At 41.6% G+C, this 23,519-nt stretch overlaps 2 protein-coding genes across 2 annotated transcripts; both read right to left on the reverse strand.

The window, feature by feature from the left end:
- Positions 1-1,292: 1,292 nt before the first annotated feature.
- On the reverse strand, positions 1,293-8,332 carry LOC135444931 (sulfotransferase 6B1-like). Its single transcript, XM_064706992.1, has 7 exons — positions 8,062-8,332; positions 5,788-5,927; positions 5,260-5,349; positions 3,586-3,712; positions 3,093-3,187; positions 2,510-2,666; positions 1,293-1,633 (listed from the first exon to the last, which is right to left on the reverse strand). Exons 1-7 carry the CDS (start codon positions 8,261-8,263, stop codon positions 1,503-1,505), a joined length of 942 nt encoding a protein of 313 aa, XP_064563062.1. The 5' UTR covers positions 8,264-8,332; the 3' UTR covers positions 1,293-1,502.
- Positions 8,333-10,369: 2,037 nt separating this feature from the next.
- On the reverse strand, positions 10,370-18,250 carry LOC135444932 (sulfotransferase 6B1-like). Its single transcript, XM_064706993.1, has 7 exons — positions 17,905-18,250; positions 16,547-16,686; positions 15,361-15,450; positions 14,593-14,719; positions 13,733-13,827; positions 13,063-13,219; positions 10,370-12,130 (listed from the first exon to the last, which is right to left on the reverse strand). The coding sequence occupies exons 1-7, from the start codon at positions 18,236-18,238 to the stop codon at positions 12,000-12,002; spliced, it is 1,074 nt and encodes a 357-aa protein (XP_064563063.1). The 5' UTR covers positions 18,239-18,250; the 3' UTR covers positions 10,370-11,999.
- Positions 18,251-23,519: the final 5,269 nt, after the last annotated feature.

Genomic DNA, 23,519 nt, shown 5'->3' on the forward strand with positions numbered 1-23,519 from the left:
AACATACCTGTCCACGCAGATCTTTTTTACATGTGCAGCTCTTGCACACACATTTAGAAAACCTGCCTGGAAAGCAGGCTTTGAGTGACTCTTCAGAGCTGAATCTGCATCACTTCCTATTATCCCTGTCACACGGGGGATGCAGGGCATGGCAGCCAAAGCCCATCCCACTGTCCAGCCAGGTACACAGCAGCCAGGAGCACTTGGGCAGCCCCAGCCTGGGCATCGGACACTCTCCTGGGGAAGGTGATTGGCTGAGGACTGGCCAGGATGTGGGTCTGTGCATGGGTCCAGCTTGGCAGGGCCAGTGGCCAGGCAGAGCAGACTCTGGGGAGCTGAAGCCTGACCCTGCTGCACCATCACTGGAGCAGGGCCTGAGAGCCTGGAGCAGGGCTTGGCGTGGAGCCCTGGGCCATGGGCAGGGTAGGGGTAGTCCCGAGGAGCTGTGCAGCACTTTGACAGGGACTTAAGAATTTCCCAGTTTTGTTAATTACATTTGTGGTTTCTGGTTGCTCAGTACTTAATCTTAGTTCAGTGTGAGTCCTGCTGGTAAATCTACCTAGGAATATGGCAGAGGAATCCCTCTTCCATGGAACCAAATTCCATTTGCCAGACAGACACCTCCTTGGCTTTTGTGGTTTCCCATGAGACTGGTTATGACAAGGGTGATGAGACAAGGTTGTGACATTCTGCATAGATGTAGCAAGGACATCGACATAAGCAAGGAAGGTGTGGAAAACATACCTATGTAGCATAAGTACATATATTGTCAAATAAATGCCACTCTCATAGTTTGCTAGTTTAGCTTAGGGTCATCAAGGAGCTTCTTTCCTTCAGTCCTCCCATTTGAATGTTGTGGTTCTTCCTACTTGCCACTTACCTTCCTAGAGTCCAATAGGAGTAAAATGCTCCAAAAAACATATAGCTGTTTGTTACTTAAGAGTTCATGGCTCTCTGATCTTTATAAATTCCACCCTTTGCCATACCAATGTGTGAAGTTTGCCAAAGTGTCAAAGGCCTTTCTGACCTGCCAACACCATGGCAGCTATGATGGATCTAAACCCAGACTAATATAGTCTACCTATCCTATAGACATTTGGTGGTTCAGACCCACACCATATATCCATGTCAAGTCCACTCTGTGCCAGAGGAGAAGCTCTGTGTTGATCCCTCTCTCTCACCAACAAGACCTGCAGGGGCCTCATTCATCAAGAAGCAGAGACAGGGATGCCACCAGACTGCTGCCAAGATGTCTGTGCACCATCTCCCTCCTGAAAGGATGCCAGGCATTCACTTGAAGTACACACACATTTTATTTGGCTACATAAGTCAAAGCACAAGGTCTAGACACCTAAGAATTATCTACCAAATTCCTGGAGGTACCAGGTAGTTGTCAGAGGAGTTTCTCTCTTCTCTCATGGGAACGAAAAATGGGGACTATCCAGCTTAGGAGAATCACCTTTGGAACATGACTTGCTGTCATGCTATTCATCTGCTTATTTTCAGGCCTTGCAGTACACATCATATTTTATCTTTGCTGCCATCTTTGTTCCTCCTAGGGAATCTTGAAATTTCTGGTCCATTTCTTCATTCTGAGCCTTAGAGAAGACGTCTCTCCAGTTTCCAACAACCCCTGTGTATGAGTACCAAAAATTGAAGGGAGATGCTCCTGAGAGAAAATAATATCTAGCCAGCAGTGGAGCAGAGTCATTGACTACTCAAGGCAGGAAGGACCACATTAAATGCCCTGAGAGGTTTGATTGCCTAGGAGAGGAAAGGTATCAAAGAACAGAAGCAAAGGCTGTAGCCAGATAACAGGGAGCATTTCTGGTTAGCTGCCTGCAAGTGCTCCCTCCCCAGAAGGGGATTTCCAAGGTGACCTCATGAAGCTTTTACACAGAAAAAGGGGAATCTGGTTTTGTCACAGGGGAAAGCTCATTCATTAATTACTTCCTCTGAAGGGAGAAATTTTTTTGTGGTAGATGGTATAGAGGAGATTGTCTTAATCCCTCTTCCTCCAAGGAGTAATGAAAGAAACGGATTTTAAAAAGCCCATGCTTGCAGTACTCAGAAACCAAAGACTCCTGAGGTTGTGGGGAGCAGGAAGGCTGCCAGAGCTCTAATACAGGCCTGTGAGAGACCATCTCTGGCACCACCACTGACATGTCCATTGAGAGGAGACACATAAAGCTCTTGCTGAGTGGGTAACAGGAAGATGCCAGTGCCACCCCTCACTTGGCACCTCACTTACCTAACTAAGCAGGGCCATTACAGAAAAAGACAGCAACACAAAAGCAGTGACTGAGGACATTAAGACTGGCACTCTGATAAAGTTTCTCACAAACAGCCCCCAAATCCTGTCAACAGCAGAAGCTTTCTGTACAGGTGGCACCACAGGAGAGAAGTCACACAGACAGTCCAATGAGTTCATGGCTAAGTAAAGTAACATACTCAAAACTCCTTCTAGAGTTCTCCTTCAGAAGGCAGGTCTCCAATTGCAGAGACTTACCTTTCCGGAAGAGGACGTCCCCAAACTTTCCATGGGTTTCACTGGATTTCTCTTTCATAGCTTTGAAGGTGGTCTTCTTGGCAATTCTGGAAAAATCTTCCTCACACAGGGAAAATCCAAAGAAGGAAGCAATCTTTTTCATCCCCAGTATTGGGTCCTGTCCAAAGGAACATAGCACAGAGGTGAAACCAAGAGATTTGACACTCTGGCTGTGGCATGGAGCCAGTGCCCTGTGGGAAGCCCAGCAGGGGAAGCTGCCTCCCACAATGTCACCATGGAATTCCAAGAGCTCTAACAGAAAACTTCTCAGACCAGGAAACCTATACATTTTGGCCTCAGTTTCAAGGCCTTTTCTTCTTTCTCAAAATCTGTGCCTCTGCTAGATAAAACTCCTTCCACAAATAGGCAAGGCTATCCTCCTCCTAGCATCCATGGGCTTGCCCCAATCATAAATGAGTAACTCAGAAAGGCACATCCTTCTAAAGACAGACTTGCCCCAAGAGTTTCTACTTTCCCACACCCATACATATCAGGAGGGACGCACTACACAGTCATCAAGGAAGAGCTGGGTGGAATGTCACACCTCTTTGAGTTCCTCATAGCTTATTGTCATGATCCTCTCGTTGTCAATGTATTTGTTCCATTCCACCATGTGGTCAAAGTAGGATCCCCAGGCCACTGCAAACAAAGAAGAGGCATAACTGTCTAGAGTACTCCTCAATACAGGCCCTTAACAAAATCAGAGGAGTCAGCCCAGACAGCTTTCTAAGTGTGGCTTTAGAATGGTGAAGAGGTGACCAGCTCAACATGTCTGTTCTTTCTTCTGAGGTCAGTGCAGCATGGCCCAGGTCTGTCCACTTGGTATGGCACAATTGCGGGAATGGAAAAGTCAGGCTAAAGCTTTCTCATGATCTCTCCATTCTGAGAGATTGGTACTCTGTTTCTGCCACAACAGGGGCCTGAGTGTCTGCTCGGGAGTGCCTTAGTTAGGTATGTCACAGAAGGATTCCCATGCACAAGGCCCTGTGTATGCCACTCATGTTAGGAGAAATTCCAGAGGATGTAGGGCAAAGTACATTTTCCATTCATGAAGTCTGCAAAGTACTCATCCCAGGAGGCGAAGGACGGCGTCACTGACAGGTTGTTGCAGAAGTGGTAATAGGAGACAGCCGTGTCCTTGGGGTTCCGAACTAGCACAAGGATCTAGAGGAAGAAAATACATCTTTTAACTGACCAAAGTGCTGTCTTCTTGACCTATCACATAGAGTCATTGAATCCCAGAATCATTTAGGTCATCAAGTCCAACCATTAACCAAACAGTACCAAGTCCATCACTAAACCATGTCCCTAAGTATCAGATCTACATTTTTTTCAAATATCTTCAGGAACAGTGACTCAAACACTTTCCTAGCAACCAGTGCTTGGCAACCCTTTCTATGAAGAAATTTTTTCTCATATCCAGATCCAAATCTCCCTCAGTGCAACTTGAGGCCATTTCCTTTTGGCCTGTCACTCATTACTCAGAGAAGAGACCAAGCTCCACCTTGCTACAACCTCCCTTCAGGTGGCAAGGGTACCCCTGAGCCTCCTTTTCTCCAGGCTAAACAACCCCAGCTCCCTCAGCTGCTTCTCCTAAAACTTATGCTCCAAACCCTTCACCAGCTCCAGTGCCTTTCTCTGGACACACTCCAGGACCTCAATGTCCTCCTTGTAGTGAGAGGCCCAAAACTGGACACAGTGCTCATGGTGTGTCACTTACCAGTGCCAAGTACATGGGGACAATCACTGCCCTGGTCCTGCTGACCATATCAATTGATCATATATCCTACTCATCATATATTCTGATCCACGCCAGGATGCCACTGGCTTTCTTATCCACCCAGGCACAGTTCTGGCTCATGTTCAGCCACTGTCAACCAGCATCCCCAGGTCCTTTTCCACTGGGCAGCTTTCTAGCCATTCTGCCCCCAGTCTTTAGTGTTGCACAGGGTTGTTGTGACCCCCATTTTGTAGGATAAATACATACCTTATTTAACCTCATTCAATTGGCCCATTGTCTGTTCAAATCCCTCTGTAGGGCCTCCTACCCTCCAGCAAATCAACACTCCCGCCCAACTTGGTGTTGTCTGCAAGCTTACTTGTCCACTAAAATGCACCAGACCGTCCAATTCTGGTCTAATTCCTTTTCTTGAGTAAGAAAGCAGAGCTTTGGCATATCACTTGTTGCTAATCTAAGCTTCAGGCTGAAAACAAGAAACTTTTCAGTGATTCCCTCAAGACAGCTCTGACCTAGTTCCAACCCAGACAAATGAGTTCATGATCTACTAAACAAAAGAGCCACAGTCTCTAGATGTAGCCTAGCTTCTCTCTGCAGTAATTCCCATCTAAGATTATCTTAGCCACAGCCTGTAGTGGGCTTTCCACAGGTACCCTGGTTTTGAAGGCAAGTTAAACCAGACAGAATTACTCCTTGTCTTGCTGAGGTTTCTACCACCAACGTGGAAGCACCTTTCTGAAGGAGAGCTGAAAGGACAGTGATATTCAGCAACAAACCCACCAATAGTCAGCAAAGCTGCAGCTGGTAGAGGATTTTTGTTCACAGCCTTGGCACACTGAGCTGTCACTTCAGCCTTGGAAATGTGGCTATGTGTTGACCAGCTCAGATGAAAATTTAGAAAAGACATCTCACACAGAGGAAAGCTAATTTAGGATAGAAAGATTTTGCAGTGTGATGCAAAGAGAATACTTACCTTAGCCTTGCTTTGGAAAATGGATGGAGGCAGGAGATCAGCTCTCAGATGGGTTACTATAATTCTTCTGGAAGGAAGCTGCTTCATCCTCTTTAAAGAAAGTGAGAAGAAATGTGACAAGACAGAAGTAGCTTATTCAACTTATATGAGTTGTGCCTGTTCAGTTATTGTAGGTTATAAGAAAAGGTGAGACCAGAGATGTATATTATCACTTGGAAAACCCATAGGGATGCACTGGCGGTGTAGGCCTCTGCCACCAAGCACCATTTCACATGACAAAGGCCTAATAACATAACACCTAAGAAAAAGGTCTTACTAATTGAAGTTATTGGGTCTGTGGCAGGAGGACCCTGTCTCCCATCAGAGGCCCTTGTGTTGGGACACCAGAAGCACTAGCACATGCTACTTCTGCAGACCACAGCTGTTGTTAAGGCTCTAGGTTCTCCATTACCTCTGAGATCAGCCATTGTCTTTTAGCTACTATTCCCTGTAGGAAGAGCAGGGACCGTACTTTCAGTTCATGCTTACCTCATATATCCCAGGATCCCCAAATTCTAGACGCTGAAATGTCTCTAGCTTCTTTTCAGCATTTATTCTCTCTTTCATTTCCTCTTCTGTATATTTGGCATCTGCCAACTCCTTCACCATTTGTTCAAGCCAATTGGTTCCTGAAAGGATAAAGACACCAGTAGGACATCCATTACACTTCACTTTTTCATGTACACCTGGCAGATGTAAGTCCTGTCTAACTGGTTTCAAGTGAATCAGTTTGGTTCAATGTTGTACTTTAATCTTTTAACAAGAGTGTGCGCTGGTTTTCACAGCAATGGAATTAATTTTCCCCATAGTAGCTGGTATGGAGCTATGTGTACAATTTGTGCTGAAAACAATGTTGGTAACACAGAGATGTTTTAGTCATTGCTGGCAGTAATTACACAGTGTCAGGGCCTCCTCTGATTCTCACACTGAGCTGCCAGAGAGTAGCTTGAAGGTGCACAAGAAATTATAAGAGGACACAGATGGGACACCTGACCCCAACTGATCCAAGGATTATTCTATCCCACATGGAGTCATGCTCAGCAATAAAATGTGAGGGAAGAAGAAGGAAAGAGAGATGCTGAGAGCTAAGGCACTTGTCTTACCATGTCACTGTCATGGGTGATGGAGCCCTGGACACAGCTGAACATTTGACTGCCAGTAGGATAGAATGAATTCCTTACTTTGCTTTGCTTGCACACATAGCTCTTGCTTTAGGTATTTAATTGTCTTTATTTCAGTAATGACTCCTCTCACTCTGTTTCCCTCCCCCATCCCATTGCAGGTGAAAGAGTAAGTGGCCCTGTGGGGCCATTGAGTTGAGCTGGGAGTTTCCAGCTGAGGATAAATCACAGCCCTGGTGAATAATCAACCAGGGTGTGCCCAAGGTCAAAGGGGCAGAGCTGTTGAGCAGATACTGTGGAGTGCTACCCTGCTGGCTTCAGGGTCACATCTCATCCCTTGGCAGAAGCAGAGGCAGACCTCTATTGCTCTTTTCAACTCCTTTCAACTTCCCTACTTATTGGTTACCTCACACTACTGCCTGTGGCGATTTCTCAAGAGCTGTGTGGCTCCCAGCAGTGGGCCAACTGAGTCACCTCTTTTCTGTTTCTGTTTCCTTCCAAGGTTCTGTGTTTTGGAACACACTGTTCCATCTTCCCAGCCAACTTCAATTTATGGTCTCTTCATTATTGACACAGTTTGGTCTCATTCACAATTCTCAGCTAGGCTTCTGTAACTGGCAGCACAAGGGTCATCAGCCAAGCCACCAGACCATCACGCTCCTGACACCATCTTTGCACCAGACTTGGTTGTCTTGGCTTCTGCAGCCTGGGAGAAATGGTGCATGAGGATCTGGGTTCAGAGAGCAAAATCTCAGTTTTCAACTAAGACCTCCTGCAGTGTTTAGGTTGATCCTCACACATATAAACCAGTTCTGCTTACGTATAGCTCTAGAGACTGCACACAAAGATCAACTTCATCTTTTTCTGCAAATTACATATTAAGATATTTCTGTAATGTCAACAGGAAAAATATTTAAGGATTCTGAAAGGCCCAGAGTAAAACAGTGAGAAAATATGTAAAAATCCTTGTCGCATTCATGTGTTTAGATGTTTCCTTCTATTTAGATACAAAGGAAAGGATGTGATTATCCTGCTTTAGCTGGCACTGCTGTGTTCACCATTTGAATACTGTGTGCAATTCCTAGACTGGAGCACAAATGATTTTGAGAACCTGGTGAAAGTCTTGTTAAATTTCCATCAAACTACTGCGAGCTGGAGCAAATGAACTGCACAGAAAGGCTTGGTTTGCTCAGGATGGAAATAGAAGAAAAAAGGCATGGGACACTCTCACTGCAGGTACTAATGAAGATGGAGACTCTCTCAAAACAAGGGTATGTCTGACAGCATTGAAGTAAAAAACCAACCAAGAAAAACCCAGCCCCCAAAAAACCACCATTGTGGGAAAACATTGCAAAAGATTTCAGTGGGTGGTGAACCTCCATCCTCAAAAGTTTCAAAAGCCTTCTGGACAAGGCCTTGAGTAACCAAACCTAACTTGAGATGTTAGGTTTAGATGCTTTGAGCAGGGGGTTGCATTATTTGAGCTCAAGGTGTACCTTACAACTTAAATTCATTATTTTTGAAGTCTGATGTCATCATAAGCTTTTCTCAGGAGTTCTTGCTGTGTTAAGTGATGGCATTAAATAATCAACTTCAGGATTGTAACACTGTGTACTTGACTACTGATCAAGAAAACACTTACCTGTTTTAGGGTAACCAACTAGAATCACATCATCGCTCCTGGCTTCAAAGGATTTCAGAGCTTCCAAAGTCTGTGGGCTGCTCATTGTAGCTGGGTATAAAATACCTCTGTAGGAAAACAGCATGTCTTCTGGGGACATCTTGTCACCCTCTGAAAAACATTTGTCCACTATTTCAATGATTCTTTCACTGTTTCGGGTCATGTCCGTATCCCTGTGTAAACCTACTCAAAGAGATACAGGCTCTCTTTCTACAATGCAGAAAAGCTTTATGCAACATATGAGTAAATTGGACAGGGTATTAACTCAGGGATGAAGGCACAAGTGACTGATTAACTCTGTACTCTGATAAACTCTTTTGACATTACAGAAGTCCATGCAGACTGACAAGAGTGACCTATGGTCTTTGCTGCAACTAACACTAGGCACAGGAACTATTGGGGAAAAAACTAGTAGGAATAAAAATTTTAAATTAAACCAAAGAAACACCTGTAAAGGATATTTCCTGAAATTTTGATTTGGAAATGGACTAGGGAAAGGACCTAAGGTAGAAGATGAGTTATTATATTTTTCTGGTTTGTTCATTCTTCTTAAAGGAAACAGTCAAAAATAAAATACAAGCATAATTTTCAGTGGAATTTTCTCTTTTTAGGTATCATAGGCAACAAAAGAGACAAGACCAAAAAGAAAATACTTTCCATTTTCTTTTCACAGTGGGTAAGTAGAATTACCTAGAAGTAGTAAATTTTGTGAGCCACTGTTACTGTGTCAGTCAATTATGTCTGACCTCCAAAACATATTCCCAAGTTTTCCTGAACTTATTCTCACACTCACTGGCCTCATCTCTGCTTACTTTTCACTCCCTAAAAATGTAACTCATCCATCAATTTTCCTTGTCTACATTCATTTTTTGACATGGCAGCTTGCTATTTCCATCTTCCCTTCTTCCATCTCCTTCCCCCCCTGAATGCAAGGGCCCACTGAGTATCTCTAATGGAGCAAAAGCACATGAGGTGTTACTGCTCTGAATAGCTCTGACCTTCAGAGTGAGATTCTTAAGGGCAAAAAGGGAAATTAATTCAAGCCATGGGATGACACAAGAGAGGATAAAATGCAAAAACAGGTCATGGTCTGGTTTTCAACCAGATTAGCAAAACCAAAATAAGATCTGAGCCTTTTTGTTCTAGGACTGTCATCATGTTAGTTCTTGCTAAGTGATTCCTCAGGTGTTCTTATGCCAGTTGCTGCCTGATAGATTTACCTCCATCAAGTACCTGCACCTTTGGCTTCCCTTTTCTAAACACAGAGTTTTACATTCACCTTTACTAAACTTTGGGTTCCCTCATCTTCTCAATGTATAATGTTTCAAATTGTTTTGCCAATTTCCTAGTTCTTTCAGCCCTCTCTTCTGGTCCCCAGACTTTACAAGTCAGTCATTTATGATACAGTGTATGATATTAGTCTGCCCACGAGTGTTAAAAACAAGATTGAATGTGATCAGAACTCACCACTAAAGGAGATTGCTTTAATTGCCCTCCCAGTTCTGCTGTCAAGCAGTATATGCAGTGTGACCATAAGCAAACTATTGCAACCAAGTTCATCATATCCATGGGAACAAGTGGATATTTCTGAAAGTATTGCTGCTCTTGTCATTGCTTCTTAATGCCTTGTATTGCTGTGGTATGAATTTCTAAGAGCCTCTGTCTACTTCCGGTACTTTCATTTCCATAAGCAATGTTTGTACATTGCCATCTCCACATCAATTTGTGTCTCTTAATTCACATAATTTCAGACCCTCCCCCATGCTGTCATCTCTTGTATTTTCTGCCAGTGGCTTATTCAAGAAGTAAGTAACCTTAAGGAGGATCACAAATTTCTTTACCATAATTTTTATTTACTATTTCATTTTCCTCAAAATGTTCCATGATCAATTGCTTTGTCACTTTTGCTACTACATTCCCCTGTATCAATTTAAAGTGACTCTTCTATTCTGATTCTTCCTTCACAAGTTTTTAAACACTGCTGATTTGTATGTTCTTCTCCAGGAATCTGGTACCTTTCTGCTTGCTTACAGATAACTTGCAGCTGTTCAAAGATGCCTTGCCACAGGACTTTCTGCTACTCTGATTTTGAATCCATTCATTTTTTTTTCAAATATTCTAACTATCACTTCTGGCACTGTTATTTCTTTAAAAACTCTGCATGTCCACACTTATGTCCAAGCAGAACCAACCAGCTTTTGAAAAGTGAAACAAAAAGTCTTTGAATATTTCATTCTTTTGATTTCTGGAAAAAATTCTGCAACTTGTAAAAGTTGTAAAGGCGGTACAATTTATTTCAACACTGGCCATATGCTCCCCAAGAACGTGTGCACCCCCGAAAATTTCCGAGTCTACTTTATTGCCTAACCTGTTGCACGTGCATAAAAGACACATGCACAGGTAACAAACTGTCATATCAATTTTTATCAGCCTGCTCAGTTATTCAGTCACATAAGCCCAATTCAATTTTTCCATCTGATATTTTCCCTGGGGCCTCTTGTGATCTTTCTTCAGCTTGGATGCTTGCATTCCTTCCTAAGCATTCTTGAATCTCCGTTGTTCTCTCTGCAGGCCTTTTTGTGGGCACCTAAGCTTACAGATTAAACAAGCAGACTTCAGCTAAATCCAAAATTGGTTTCTGTACCAAGTTAAATTTCAAATACCCTGTCTCACATTGCGACTGTACATTTTATTTTTCCATCTTATCTGTTTAGGTGATTGATCTATAGATGGGGTGGGGGTTTTCTGGCTTTTAATTCAACTATATTTACAGAAACTTATTTTGCCTTTTTTATTCCAGAATACGTCCCTGGACAAGTCTGAAATACGGTGTCTAGAGAGACAAATCCCAATGGCAGTACAAGAGAGCTGGGTAGAGCAATGTCTCACACCATCACCCTTGACAGCCCCACTACGTCAGTGGAGACATTTTCAAGAAAGACACAGACTAATGAGGACTACACAGCTAAGAAGGCTTAGGGACACTCTCATCACAGTTTCCAGCACTTAAAAGGCAGCTACAAAGAGGATAAAGGCTCCTTATTCACCAAACACCACATGGAGAAGAAAAGAGGTCAACTTGCAATCATGGATGTTTAATCTTAATACATGAAGTTCTTTACAGCAAGAACAACCAGTTGCTGGAACAATGCCTACAGAAATGAGGTAGAATCCTCATCACTGGAGGTTTTCAAAACATGATATCTAGATAGACCCTCTTCCAGGCTCCCTTTCCCATGAAAGGTTGTACCAGAAGACTTTTCAAGGTCTCTTCCAAACTGGGCTGCTCTGTAATTCTGTAGAATGCAGCGCCTCTGAGAGAATTTTGCCCATTGACACCAGCCCATAATGTGAAATTCATCTTGGTATTTTGCATTCAGAGAGATGAAGAGCCCTAAGAACTCTGATCCATATTCCCCTTCTTTCTGCTTTCTCTGCCTTTGATTTACTCTGTGCTGAATTCATGGAAGATCTCCTTTGACATTAGGCTTCAGTCATATCCCTGTTTTTGCCAGTGATATATTCTGCAAAGATATTGACTGATTTGAAAAAAATTTTTTAAGAAAAAAATAATCTGCATACTAAATAATGAGAAATTGTCTATAAAGATAGAATTTATCTAGAAAGAAAAGAAGCATTTCCTTCCAGGTTACAGCAGGAAAAGGGCTGTTGAGTTTTTCTAAATATGTTTAGTTGGCATCTTCTTCAGCAAATGAGTGTAGCCTGAGGTCGCAGCATAAAACAAAATGCTCATCAGTGTCGCAATAAAGGCTGCTGCAATGACTCTTACGGTAATTCTAAGGTGCTTGGATCATTTGATCTAGGTTTCCAATGTATAGCATTCAGATGATCTGAGTCTGCCTTGCAAAGTTCTTGTTCTAACCACATTTCATTTCTCTTCAGGCTTTGCAGTACAAGTCATACTTCAACTTTTTCCCAAGTTTCGTTCCTGCTATATGTTCTTCAAATGCTTTGTCCATTTTCTTACTCTGATCTTCAGTGAAATGGTTCTTCCAGTCACTTACACCACCTTCAAAGAAGCAGGAACAAACTCTTGAAAACCAAGACATTTCATTTTATATTCTATAGAGCTGTCATTTTTATTGCATTGTACACTAAATCACATTGATCCATTTTCCAGATGAAACATTTTTGTACATCAATAAAATTTTGTGAAATCAGTGGGCTTACATATATATGTGAATCATCTTTTGCTATAACGCCAAATAACACACTGCTCTTTACGTGATTGTGTTCAAAAAGGCAGCCTAAAATTCTGTTTCCCTCTATCCCTCTCCTCCCGTAACCTATGATTGGCAAAGTGGAAGATCATGAACAATTAAGAATCATCTTCCAAGAGGCAGAGCTGACTTTCTACTCCTTCAGCAGCTTCGGTTTTTATCCAGTCATTTCTTCAAAGTAAAATGCAGAAATAGATTCTGACAACTGGGTTGCCCTTCTCATGTCCATGTCCCCCACACTACATTGCAAAGGTTACTCCCTTCTTTTCCCTCTCTTGGTGTCCACCTGGATTCTTGCTAGCTTGGCTTAGTTCTAGTGTGTAAGAGTGAAGAGGAATTTGGCAGTGGCCATCTCAGAAGATTCCCATACTCTCCTACAAAGTGTGGTCACTCCACTCAGGCTGAGTTTGGCCCAGTGCTGCCAGCTCCAAAGGCTGGGCACTTGGTGATCCAGGCACAGAGGTGGAGAGGAATTCAGACACATGACAGGTCCTCCTTCCTGCCAGCCATCTGTGAGCAGCCAGGAGTGGCTCTGCTGTGAGAGCCTTGCTGTGCATCTTCCTCACCAGTTCTCCTTGGATAGTCTGCTCAAGCAAAGCAGTGATCCCCTGCTTGACACTACCTTACAATTATAATGTGAGTGCAGGAAAAGGAACCAAAGGATGGCCCAAGCCCTTGAGAGTGGCACATTTCTACCTCTGAGCCCCTTGGAGCTTCCTACCTTTGCGAAAGAGAATATTGCCAAATGACCCATGGGTCTTGTCTGAGTTTTTCTTCATAGACTGGAAGCTGCTCCTCTCTACCACCAGCTGGAGCTGTTCCTCAGTCAGAGGAATTCCAAAGAACGTAGCTATGTTTTTCACACTCAGGGCAGGATTCTGGAAAGAGGAAGGTAACATATGGCATGACTTTCAAACAAATGACTCTGCTTTCCAAGGTGTTTGCACTTCCCTATATCTCTCTGCTGGCTGCATACATATCATATTCACAGAGTTCTCTAGGACTAGACTGGGCCATAGTGTTTCTCATCTCCATAGTTACTTAGGAGGAGGTTACGAGCTGCCTTCCTGTAGATTACAAAATATTACATATGATTTAAAAGTAGCAAAATCCACATTACTAAACAGAGAAAAGCTCCTCCCCAAAAAATATTACTGGAGATTTGGATTTATATTTATTTGGTCTTATATCACAGACAAATTAAATACAAGAATCATTTTCACAAGCAAAATATTAAAAAGGTTTTAAAGTTTCAATTTCACCTTTTCTTCCCTTAAAACAAGAATGTGTCTCACCCAGCTTGAATACCCTGCATGTATACAAGGATGAATTGGTTCAGGAAAAATATTTCTCTTTGTGAACAAATTATTTGTAACTATTGATAACCTTACCTCTTTTACCTCTTCATAAGTTATTGTCATAATATTTTCTTTGTCAGCATATTTGTTCCATTCAGAAAGGTATTCAAGGTAGCATCCCCAGGCCGCTAAGAAACAAAACAACAACTAAAATGAAGCATAAATTAGGATTATGCAACTTTTACTCATTAACTTGTGTCCGTCAAGGGCTATATTAATCATGTCTATAGCAGAGTTTACACTCTTCTGTGGCAATTATAATTTTGCTCCAGGTTCAGGCATATAATACCTTTTGTAAGTCAGGAAAAGAAAACTTGGTAGCATTTCACGACAACTCCAAGGTCACCAAAAAGCTATCATCTTGCAAACCATCTTGTAAGACTGCCTTAATCCAGTCTAAAACTTTGTTGAAACCCCCATTCTGCTGCCCATGTGCTACCCAAAACTCATAAACTTAAACCAGTGCTATCACTTTCTCCTTTTTTTAATGCATTGCAATTAGTCCACTTTTTAATGCACTAGACTTAGGCCAAATAATTCCTTTCATCCAATTTGGCATGGAGGTGAGTATATAGCTCCAAGGACTCAACATGATGGACATAGGAGAGCAGGGATAAAGGGGACCCAAGACAGAGATAAGGAAGAACTGCCTCTTCCAGGAAAAATACAAGTTTGTACAAATTAAGGAAGTCTGTGGAAGTGCAGTGTGACCAACATTTATCCTCAAGCAGTAAGACAAGCATGTAGACTTCAGATTTCTAATTCTCTGTCTTTAATCTCTGGTTTGTACTGTAAAGCAAAAATTCCTAGATAAGCTGATTTACCAAAGAACAAAACTTTTTAGTCAAAGTCAAATCATTGGATAATTGAAAGTGACAAAAAATATACTGTACTTTTCTTCGCCATGAAATCTGTGAAGAAATCATCCCAGGTCTCATAGGAGGGAACAGTAGCCACGCCATTGGAAAAATGGTAATAAGATGTAGCAACATCTTTTGGATTACGAATCAGTAACAATATCTAGAAAAAAATTAAATTATTATTTTTAGGTAAAGACATAGTAGACTCCAGTATTAAAAAAAAATCATATACTTAAAAGCTGTGGCTGGAGATTTCTAATACCTTGTGTTCTCCTTGCAGAAGTAGCAATTTCATTCACAATTCAGAAAGTGCAATATTTATATTTGCTTTGGTACCATGAGATGGTTGCCTATAATTATTATCTTTAACTGATTAACCAAATTACTTATGCAGAATCTGAGTATGTTTTAATCAATACAGGCATAGGTAATCTTTTAAGCAGCAGGGAAAATTCACAAAAATATAAATGCTTCTTGAAACTTGACACATTGAAGCCCTCACTTGCAACAATGCCATAAAATTCCTCCCATAGGAAATCACATCAAAATCCATTTTACCTCTGGAGGATTTGTTCAAGCCCTGCAACTCTCTTGTGGAAAGTGTCACAGAGGTGTCAACAAGGGCAAACTGTGGTTAAGTGAGATGAATGGCAGTACTTAAACAGTCATGTAGAAATGGCCAGGCTAAACACCTAAGTAGAAGAGTGATTCTGAAAATTGGCAAGAAAGTACTACATTGGCTCTTACAAAAAAAAAAATCTGTTGAAGTATTTGTTTTAATACATTACAATCAGCACTCACCTTGGCATTGTTTTGGAAGATAGATTTGGGAAGTTTTTCAGGACGGAGATTAGTAACCATGAATCTTGGAGAAGGTAATTTGCTCATTCGCTTGAATTGGAAGGAAGAAAATGGACAGTTCAGTTAGTACAAGTATTCTTTCCATTAACCTATGCTAACATGGCGCCTTGATGAACTCATCAACAGTTATTGGCCGATACAAGTGGTGTAGGGCTTTTTTGTGAGTGTTGTCCTGGGATATTATTGAGCTGCTCTGAGTAGGTCTAATCTTCTAAAGCCATGACCAATTGAATGAAGACTATCCATTGACACGGGCAGTCGCTCGGTGACCTCCGTCGAGCCCTCACCTCCTGGCCCGTGGCAAGGGTGGCTGCCCCCACTCCGCCCCTCGGGCCGGTCTGGGGGGCAGTACAGCAGGGCTGCCCAACTCCCAGAGGCAGCAAAGCTGCTCTGTGCAGCTGCTGATGGGAATCCCGAGTCAAGGAAGCCAGAACAACAGAGATGAGAGGGGCCACTTGTGTAAGATCTCAAGAGGGCTTAATCTCCTAGAGAGTCCAAAGACAAGCCACAAAGCTCGAACAGGCTAACCGCAATTTAAGAACAGAGGAGGGTATTCGGGGAGAATAACCAATAGCAGAACAGGAGGAATGTAGGGTGAGGATCAGATTCTAGGTAACCAATAGGGGATAACATGGGAGGGGATCAGGCTTGGCACACCAATGGAACTTCGAGGGAAGGGTAATAGACAAGGAAGGTTCTAGAGAAAGGGGTGGGATTACATTTGATGAACAAGGCAAGAGGGCAGTACTTCCAGGATTGGCAGGGAAGGGTCTGGAAATTAGGGAGGTGCAAGGGAGTTAGACATGTAGACTGACATAAGATTAGGTGGGAAAATAGTAGTAAACGACTTCAGGGCAAAATTATTGGGGAAACTGAATGGAGTACATGGAACAAAGCACTATAAACTCACAGTAAGGAACACCTTAAGATTACAACAGAAGAACAATCTATCATAATGTATTGTTAGGCCAGTGATAATTCTCTTCAGTTCTGTTAGACAATGGATAAAGGTAAGATACAGATTAGCTATCTGTGAAAGCATTAAAGAGTGGAATAGTTCATATTTCCTATATTCAGTATTTGAAGCACATAATGTTGATCATTTCCATACATATTCTGTTCCCACCTCATATTTCTCAGAATCTCCAATTTCAAGGTAGGGGAATTCTTCTTGTTCTTCAGCATTCACACTGCTTTCACTACCTGGTGTTTTCTTTTGAGATATGGCTATCAGATCAGTTAAGATTTGACTTAGCCAGTTTGTGCCTGAAAGTAGAAAAGCATAGAAGTGGTTGTAAAACTTTTAGAATGGACAGAAATGGATTTACCAGGAAACTCAAGAGGTGCTAGTACTACCAGGTGAGTTGCCTGGTCTCCTTTCATGTCATAAAATCACAGCTGACTGTCTGGTCAATCACCACCCAGGATCCTACATTTGCTGCTCATAAGGAGATATTTCTCCAACTTGAACAGTTCAGTACACCGTCAATTAACTTGTATACTGTAAACTGACTAATCAGGGAGAAGAACCACAGAGATTCAACTAGGAAAACCTGCCTTAATGTAATAAATTTTAGTGTGACACATATAAGGGAGACTGGGGTGATGAACCTGTACTTTAAACCTAATACATGAAGTGTTTTCTGGTGAGCTAGAATATCTTTGGAGGGAAGATGGGTCACAGTGCTTCAAGAGAGGAGCAGAACTAGGTCTCAAAATAGTGCACAAAATAAAAAAGGAAAAACTTCATAAACCTGTCAGCTGTGACTATCCACTGTAAAGCAGTGTGAACTAATTGCTGTAAGAGAGAAACAGCAAGAATTAACTGTATATGAGACACATCTGATCCAAACCTTTGGCTTGCATGTGGACCAGTGCTTTCAGGAAAAAGGAGTCATATGTAGGTAAACTTCACCCCTAGCAAAGATGTCCTCTTGATTTCCCAATAATTAAACAACAATGCAATCACTTCAAGGACTGCAAAAATATTTTTGATAGCTATTTCCTGACATTTATGTGAAATAAACTAAGGAATTTTCACCTTTTGAAGGTACCAAAAGCTCCATTGTAAAAATATAAAGCTCTTAATTTTACAAAAATACATGTGGGAGTAGAAGGTGGAATATCAGGAGACCTAGTTACCTCTGGTGTAAAAAACTGTATTTCAGTTCTCTCCAATTTGTGCATTTAACTTCATGACTATGAAAAGTAAAGATAATGAAAACCTTTAGATGCTATAGAAAAGAAAATCATAATGTTTTCACAGTCTTTTAAAAAAAAATTCCCATATCAACTATTCATAATTCATTTCTTGTGCTTTTTAAAAATGAAATCAGTTTTACAAAAATTGGTTAACATTCTAAATATAATTATTTAGCATCATATCATATTTGTATCATATCATATGTATTTCAGATATTTAGCACAAATCTCGTTACTTACGATTACAGAAACTTGTTCATGAAAAAATTAAAATATATTCACCAGATTTAGGATATCCTGCCAAAATTACATCATCTCTTCTGGCTTCAAAGGACTCCAAGGCTTTGAACACTTCAGGACTGTAAAGAGTTCTGGGGTAGAGAATTCCCTTGTAAGAAAAGAGCAATTGATCACGATGCAATGAGTTGGAAGCTGCTAATGCGTTATCTACCAAACCAATAAATGTTTTCCTGGTCTCCATTCTTGTTCTCTTTCTCACGCAGCCTCTGTCACAGTGTGAAATGCTGTGTAGAAGGAGAAAACCCACAGATTGTCCTTTAATAGGTGCTTGGTTTGCTATTTGGGTTTTTTTTTCCTTGAGTCTATGAACAATCATTTACCTTTCTCTGAACCCGTGAAGAGATATACAGCCCCAGTCAAAGACCTTACGTAATATGAACCTTTGAAATCAATAGAAGTTGAACGTAAATGAACAAGATAAGTGGACAAATGCAATTGCATTCCAGGAAAAATATCATGCCAAAAAGTCGGATTACAACACAGAGTTTATAAACACAATAAAACAATATAAAACGACATGATTTGCAGATTGGAATTTAAATGCCATGATCAATATCCTCAAGGCAGTTCATCACTTTCCAGTACTTGCTGCTGGTATTTTCTATTTTTTCTTTACTATATCACTCATCATTATCACCAGAGTTAGATAAAATGTGTTGGGACTGGGAGTAATGTTCAGTGCGCTAGAGACTGAGCTGAGGACAATCCTGTGAGTGTGGCTGGCTGCTCCCGGCCGCTGGAGCCCAGGAGGGCACAGGGGCACAGGCACTCTTGGGCCACTCATCAGACCGCACTACAGAGGTCTATTTTTCTGGTGTCTACACAAAAATTACTCCTTTCTACATTTCTTTAATGAGCTCAATCATTGTTTGACAACTGATCAGTGCTTAGGGAGGTGGTGAAAATATAACCTGAGCTACAGTGAGTAGTGTTTATCATGCACTTCACATGATGAGCTGCTGACTGCAGTGACCCCAGTAAAGGAACTGGCTTTAGACTCAGGTTCAATATTTAAGTCTCTGGCAAAAGGATAGATATGTCACAAAAAATGAGACAATAGTTCTCCCCCAAAATTTATGCCAAGAATTTACATGCCATCCTTTCTTATCTCCATCTCTTGACTGCTGCCTGTTGGGCACTGGAAGGAATCAGACCAGTAATGACATACAGCATGCATTTGCCATTTGCTACCCCTGAGGGATTCAGGGGAGATCCAGGGCTCTCCCTGGTCCCTGAGCCATAATGCTGTGCCCATGGGATGATCTAGCCCTATATTTTTACATCTACTTTTTCCAGTCCATACAAAATCCTTTGCTTTTCTCTTCACCCCCCTGCTTTCTGTAAAACACTGTCAGCATAGAAAGACTACCTATGTACAGGCATAATCTGAAACCAGTGGATATCACATGGTCCATCTGATCAATGACGAGTGCCAAAGGGCACGAAGTTGGCATCACGTGCGCCATTTATTTCATTGGCATCAGCTAAAAATGGCTGTCCTATGAAGAAGCAATTTTGCTGATTCGTGATGTGAAACCAGCCACCCTAGCGAAACAAAAAACAGCTTACTTAATTTTTCTTCCCTATCTTCCCTTGAAAATAAATTGTCATGGACTAAAGATAAAAAATGTTTTTATTTAGTATTTTTACCTGCTGGCAAAAGAATTATTTGGTACAGTCATCCCTAAGGTTGGAAAAAGAGGGAAAATGACCTGTAAATTATTAGTGTCATGAGATGTAATAGCTTACCATTGGAGTAGGGTTTTCAAAATGAAAAACATATTCCAGAGCAACTTCCCGAGTATTTCCAGTGTATTTTTGCAAGAAAGGGCAGTCGGGCCAATTATTTCCTGGGAAGCATATTTTATCCTTAGGAACTGGAGGAAAAAGAGAAAGGCAAAACCCTGTATTTGTGGAGAAAGATATAATTAGAAGATATATGTCATGAGGAGGGATTTTGAAGGCAGTTATATTTCTTGACAAAAAAAAAGTCAGGATCCAGATTTCATAGTGTGAGCCTTAGATACAGACATCTGCCATGGCAGCTGAGCTGAGAGACAGGAGGAGAAGTGCCTAGCCCCACCTATGTGATATAAGACCCAGTGATCCTGTTAAATAGTGAACCCACAGACTGACAAGAAAGCATCACTTGATTCAAAATTTCTATAAAGCAGCTTTAAAACATACAGAGATTAAAAGCAAATGAAAAAAAGATAAAATGATTTTATTATCTCCAGATTAATGGTATTTGTCGTTCAAGACACCACCATTTCTCTGAAGGTTTCTGACTTCCCACACTGACAGACCTGGTTATGGAGCTTTGCAGAAGGAGGCTGGAGACATTTCTGTGACAGCTACAGGACAGTGCCATGTGGCCCTTACATAGTGCACTGATCTGCCCATGCAGATTCATTCCCTCTTAAATGAAACAGCTTCAAAGAATGAAAGCTTCAAAACATGCGCTCTCATGTGCTAAATAAGAAGAGGTATGCTTTTATATTTATTTCTATGATCTGCATTTATCTCAGTAAAACTCTGGAGAAGGCTTCATTCATTCCCTGTTAAACGAAACAGCTTCAAAGTATGAAAGCTTCAAAACATGCGCTCTCATGTGCTAAATAAGAAGAGGTATGCTTTTATATTTATTTCTGTGATCTGCATTTATCTCAGTAAAACTCTGGAGAAGGCTTCCATATATTAGTTCTCTAAAATAACCGACTCCGTGTTTAGGTAGTTCCATTATGATTGATGCCTTCAAGAAGGTACCTTAAAATGCCCCTGATCATTCATATGCAATAACAACAACAACAACAACAACAATAACAGCAAAGAAAAGCCTGCAAGGGTCGCGAGATGCCCTGAGCTTCTGTGATTGAGCCCATGAGAAGCTGGGCATAAAGTAGGATTTGCTCTACAATGGAAATATCATATGTGTCATTCTCCCCTTTGCATAAGTTAGTGTGGATCTGATCAGAGGAGAATCAAAGCCTTCAAACTGAGCCCAGGGGGTGAGGATGGCTTAGGTTATGAGGCCAAAGCTGTCTGCACACCCACAAAGGAGCGCAGCAGAGCAATGAAGGGGCAATCAAAACATTACCCTGCCCACATACTCCCATGGCATCAGCTCATCCAAGGCTCGTCTCCACAAGCTCAGAGGAGCTCAGGCAGAGTGGGATTAAAATTAAGGACTCTTAATAAAGGGACTGCACCCTGTCCACGACCCTTCTATGGCTGTTCCAGGAGAGTTTCAGACCCAGTGTCCTGGTGGGAAGATGGTCCATCAAAATGATCAGTGCAGGAGAACTTCTGAAGACTGGCAGGGGCTGCTCTCTGGGGGGTATAGGCACATAAAGAAATGCAGAGGATCAATCTCTCATGATTGCACGTGATCCATGATGCCAGGATTACATGACAGTTATGAAGCAACTGCCAGGAAACAAATTATGTACCAGCCTGCATGATACTACTAATGTTGCCTTTACAATATAGATAGTACTGAAATGGAGATGAAAAATAACTAATCCTCAGTACCAGATCAGGGTGGATTTTCTCAACTTCTCTTAAAGGCCCTTTGGGCCAGAGAACTAAGGTGTTGTACACATTTCTAGGATCCTCCTTCATCTTTTCTTTTCCGCTAGAATACTAGAGTCTTTTTCATTCTGGTCATCTTCCCCCATCAGATCAAAACTTGTCATAATATCTGATTATCGATTATCTACACAAGCATACCTTGCTCTTTCTTCTACCCAGAATTTCCCTGCTTATCTCATATATCCCACAATCCCCAAATTCTAAACGCTGGAATGTCTCTAGCTTCTTTTCAGCATTTATTCTCTCTTTCATTTCTTCTTCTGTATATTTGGCATCTGCCAACTCCTTCACCATTTGTTCAAGCCAATTGGTTCCAGAAAGGATAAAGACACCAGTAGGACATCCATTACACTTCACTTTTTCATGTACACCTGGCTGATGCTATACTCTCAATTGGTTTGAAGTCAACCAAGTTTCAAGTTTGGTTCAATGTTGTACTGTAACCTTTCAACAAATGTGTGTGCGCTGGTTTTCACAGCAATGGAATTAATTTTCCCCATAGTAGCTGGTAAGGAGCTATGTGTTGAATTTGTGCTGAAAACAATGTTGGTAACACAGAGATGTTTTAGTCATTGCTAGGCAGTAATTACACAGTGTCAGGGCCTCCTCTGATTCTCACACTGAGCTGCCAGAGAGTAGCTTGAAGGTGCACAAGAAATTAAAAGGGGACACAGATGGGACACCTGACCCCAACTGACCAAAGAATTATTCTATCCCATATGGAGTCATGCTCAGCAATAAAATGTGAGGGAAGAAGAAGGAAAGAGAGATGCTGAGAGGTAAGGCACTTGTCTTACCATGTCACTGTCATGGGTGATGGAGCCCTGGACACAGCTGAACATTTGACTGGTAGAAGGACAGAATGAATTCTTTACTTTGCTTTGCTTGCACACATAGCTCTAGCTTTAGGTATTTAAATGTCTTTATTTCAGTAATGACTCCTCTCACTCTGTTTCCTTCCCCCATCCCATTGCAGGTGAAAGAGTGAGTGGCCCTGTGGGGCCACTGAGTTGAGCAGGGAGTTGCCAGGTGAGGGTAAATCACAGCCCTGGTGAATAATCAACCCCTTGGGTGTGCCCAAGGTCAAAGGGGCAGAGCTGTTGAGCAGATACTGTGCAGTGCTACCCTGCTGGCTTCAGGGTCACATCTCATCCCTTGGCAGAAGCAGAAGCAGACCTCTATTGCTCTTTTCAACTCCTTTCAACTTCCCTACTTATTGGTTACCACACAGTACTCCAGAAATGGATACACATCCCAGGATAAAGGTTCCTTACAGGCAATGGCTCTGTCCTGCATCCAGGCACTGTAAGGCAATGTCCAGACCTGAGGACAGGTATCACCCAAACCAAATTTCTCAGGATCAAATACTCACATCTGAGAATTTTTTGTAATTAAATCTGACAGGAGAGACACTTGCATGTGAAGTTTTCTAGGAATAGTGTAAATCAAATTCTACTTCTTGCCTTTCATTTGTCTCTCCTCATATCCATAATTTAGTCTTTGGGTGAAATTGTTTCTTCTGGGGCTGTAGTTGTGTTCTGGGGGACACCTTTTTAGAAGGTAAGGAGTGCTGAGATGGTGAAATGTTTATCTCCACTGGTCATCCCTACAGAGAACAGGCAAAGGAAGGTGAATTACCCTGTGGAGGGGCCTTTCACTCTCTTTCATGCCCTTGAACACAGTATTGGTAACAGTGACTACACATATATCAGATATTTTCTGTGAAGATGTTGACTGATTTGAAACATTTTTGAAGGAAAAAATAATCTACATGCTAAATAATTAGAAATCGGCAACGGAGATAGAATTTGTCTAGAAAGAAAAGGGGCATTTCCTTCCAGGTGACATCTGGAACAGGGCTGTTGAGTATTTGTAAATATCATTAGTTTACATCATCTTTGGGAAATGGGTGTAGCCAAAGATGTCACCATTAAACAAAAGGCTGGTCACTGTAAAGGCTGCTGCAATGATTCTTACAGTAATTCTAAGATACTTGGATCATTTGA

The sequence above is a fragment of the Zonotrichia leucophrys genome, chromosome 3, assembly GCF_028769735.1.
Source record: "Zonotrichia leucophrys gambelii isolate GWCS_2022_RI chromosome 3, RI_Zleu_2.0, whole genome shotgun sequence".
NCBI lineage: Eukaryota > Metazoa > Chordata > Aves > Passeriformes > Passerellidae > Zonotrichia > Zonotrichia leucophrys.

Excerpts from the sequence above, each read along its gene's own strand:
- LOC135444931 (XM_064706992.1), bottom strand. The coding sequence starts at position 8,263 with ATGACCCGAAACAGTGAAAGAATCATTGAAATAGTGGACAAATGTTTT. Across the intron at positions 3,713-5,259 it reads TTTTCCAAAGCAAGGCTAAG|ATCCTTGTGCTAGTTCGGAA; the intron begins GTAAGTATTCTC and ends TTCTTCCTCTAG. Across the intron at positions 1,634-2,509 it reads GGACGTCCTCTTCCGGAAAG|GGGTTGTTGGAAACTGGAGA; the intron begins GTAAGTCTCTGC and ends ACTCATACACAG.
- LOC135444932 (XM_064706993.1), bottom strand. The coding sequence starts at position 18,238 with ATGATTGTTCATAGACTCAAGGAAAAAAAAACCCAAATAGCAAACCAA. Across the intron at positions 13,828-14,592 it reads AGATTTCATGGCGAAGAAAA|CGGCCTGGGGATGCTACCTT; the intron begins GTACAGTATATT and ends TTTGTTTCTTAG. Across the intron at positions 12,131-13,062 it reads CAATATTCTCTTTCGCAAAG|GTGGTGTAAGTGACTGGAAG; the intron begins GTAGGAAGCTCC and ends GCTTCTTTGAAG.